This window comes from Pipistrellus kuhlii, unplaced genomic scaffold, assembly GCF_014108245.1.
Source record: "Pipistrellus kuhlii isolate mPipKuh1 unplaced genomic scaffold, mPipKuh1.p scaffold_m20_p_32, whole genome shotgun sequence".
In the NCBI taxonomy this organism is placed as follows: Eukaryota; Metazoa; Chordata; class Mammalia; order Chiroptera; family Vespertilionidae; genus Pipistrellus; species Pipistrellus kuhlii.
The window spans coordinates 6,218,465-6,220,817 of NW_023425532.1; the positions used below are offsets into that span (position 1 = coordinate 6,218,465).

Below are 2,353 nucleotides of genomic sequence, written 5' to 3' on the forward strand. Positions count from 1 at the left end.
AGGCACAGGCTGAATGCAGGGCGTCAGCCCAGTTGCATTCCCACCAAGGTAGAACAGACTTCTCCTCCCCTCACAGTCCTACAGGAGGCAATGAGGTCCTTGAGCAACCGCCCTCTCAGTCACCACTCCTCTCTCTCTTCTCTTCTCCCCTCCTCTCCCTTCCTCTCCCCTCCTCTCCTCTCCTCTCCCCTCCTCTCCTCTCCTCTCCCCTCCCCTCCTCCTCTCCCCTCCTCTCTTCTCCTCCCTTCCCCTCCTCTCCCCTCCCCTCCTCTCCTCTCTTTTATCTTCTTTCTCTTCTGGTCTCTTCTCCCAAAAGAGGCCTCCTCCTCCTTGCAGCCCTGCTGCACACCTTTCACATACTCAGCCCCCCAAATTTGCCTTAGGCCCATCACGCCCTACAGCCAAAAAGAAAAGAGCTTTGAGAAAAGAGAGGGTAAGAGATGGGGCAGGGAAGGGTGCTGGTCAGCGGCGGGCGAACCTCCTCAGTGGCCCCAATTGCTGAAGCCAATCTCCTGCTTGTATCTGTTGGTGAGGATGTTGGCTTTGCGCGTGAGTTTGGAGAGCACAGTGTGCAGCCCGCGCAGGTGGTAATGAAACTGCTGTTCCAGGTCCTCCTCGGAGGTGTCCGCGCCCTCCAAGTGGCTCAGGTCCACCAGGATGTCCTTGGGCTTCCAGGTGCCGCCCTCCTCGCTCCCCGCAGGCTGTGGCGGCTGGTGCAGGACCCCCCACTCGATGTCGTTGCGGATGGACTTGAGCAGCATGTAGTGGCTGTACATGTCCCGGGAGGGCGCGAAGAAGCTGCCATTGGCGCTGCCCTCTCCAGCGGCCGGAGACGTGCGCCCTTCCAGACAGCTGCCACCGCCGCCTACCTCCACGCCGACATCGTTATCCAGCCCGGGCTCGGCCAGGGGCACGTCGCGCAGCAGGCTGGGCACCATCACCGTCTGGTCCATGTTGTTTACGGCGCCGATGAAGCGGTTCATGGCGTTAAAGAGCGAGTGCTTCTGGTTGTAGGTGTCGCAGATTTGCATCATGGTGACCTCGCGGATGCTGAAGCCCAGGAGCGCGGGACGGCCGGCTGAGGCGAGGGGGTGCCCGCCTTCGGGGGCTCTGGGACAGCCTCGCCGGGGCCGGACGGGACTCCGGCTCCTCCTCCGCCCTCTCCCAGACCCGCCCTGCGGGATGTGCGGCTGCGGCGTCCAGTAGCTAGCGATGGCGGCGCGTGGTCTGTGGATCGAGCCCTGACCTGGCTGGGAGAGGGGGGCGAAGAGAAGATTATTCACTCTACCAGGGAACCCGGCGTCCCCGCCCGCGCATTCCTCCCTCCGCGATCACTGCTCCCCTGCGACTTCGCACAGGTGTAGCCGGGCTATCCCGCCCCCTCACCAGCCCAGGGCCCCGGAAAGGAGGAAGGGTCGCTCCCCACCCCGGTAAAGCGGAGTCCAAGTACACACGTGGACTGGAGCAGAGATGGGGCGGGGGCACCCACCTCGTCCTGGCCTGGAGGATCCCTGTCGCTGAGTAGCTCAGCCTCTCGCAGCTGATGGCCGCTGCCTGTGGGCACTGCTGTGGTCAGTGACCGGACTGTGACTGGATTGGTGGTGGTAGCGTCGGCCCCCTACCCATCCCAGGTGCTCAATTTATAGAGTCCCAGAAAGGTGTCGCCAGCGATCAGGGCCACCCCCGGTGTCTCCTCCTCCCGCCTCCCAGCTGCGCCGAGATAAAAGTCCCGAGTCAGGATGACCGGGAGTAACACTCCCTGGCCCTTTCTACTGCGAGGGCGGGGCAGGCCAGGCCAGCTCCGCCTCTCGCCTGATGCCGGGGTGGAGGGAGGGCGCAGCTCCCGGGTTGGGCTGGAACAACCGCACCCCACCAGCGCGAGAGCTAAGCAGTCCAGTTGAGGGAGGGCGAGGCACTGCGCGGGTAAAGAAAACGCCAGCGTCCTGGCTGGCAAGAGGGCGGGCTGCAGTGCCAGGGTTGGGTGGGCCTTTCTGGTGCTCCTGGAATAGGATGACCGAAATGCACGCGCTCTGGTTGCAAAATGAGCCTCTAAACCACTCACCAATAGTGGCTTCAACCGGGAAACTACTGTCCTGGTTTATTATTAGCTGTTGGGAAATAGCGACCCGCAGCAGCCGCAACTCTATCCCGGGACTCTTACATAAGAAGGGTGGCTGGGCACGGTCGGGGTGCACGTGGACTCTTAGTGCTTCCACTGTGGCCTTGTCCTTGGCCAGTTGCTGGGGACTCTCAGTCTTTCTTGTAATAGTTGCTGCCAGGGATAGAGTGACCCACCATCTGCTCATTTTTTCCCAAAAGATCAAACATGGAAATTAGAAGAAGTAACTAAATT

General features: G+C 61.7%; 1 protein-coding gene across 3 annotated transcripts; it reads right to left on the reverse strand.

Annotated features, from left to right (window-relative positions):
• Positions 1-268: 268 nt before the first annotated feature.
• MID1IP1 (MID1 interacting protein 1) lies at positions 269-1,984 on the reverse strand. Of its 3 annotated transcripts, none has more exons than XM_036460518.2 (2): positions 1,942-1,984; positions 269-1,130 (listed from the first exon to the last, which is right to left on the reverse strand). In XM_036460518.2, exon 2 carries the CDS (start codon positions 1,032-1,034, stop codon positions 483-485), a length of 552 nt encoding a protein of 183 aa, XP_036316411.1. In that variant the 5' UTR covers positions 1,035-1,130; positions 1,942-1,984; the 3' UTR covers positions 269-482. The 3 variants fall into 3 exon arrangements, with proteins under 3 accessions (XP_036316411.1, XP_045426417.1, XP_045426416.1); XM_045570461.1 differs by lacking the exon at positions 1,942-1,984 and adding an exon at positions 1,490-1,755 and having other exon boundaries at positions 269-1,246; XM_045570460.1 differs by lacking the exon at positions 1,942-1,984 and adding an exon at positions 1,490-1,755 and having other exon boundaries at positions 269-1,250.
• Positions 1,985-2,353: the final 369 nt, after the last annotated feature.

Excerpts from the sequence above, each read along its gene's own strand:
- MID1IP1 (XM_036460518.2), bottom strand. The coding sequence starts at position 1,034 with ATGATGCAAATCTGCGACACCTACAACCAGAAGCACTCGCTCTTTAAC.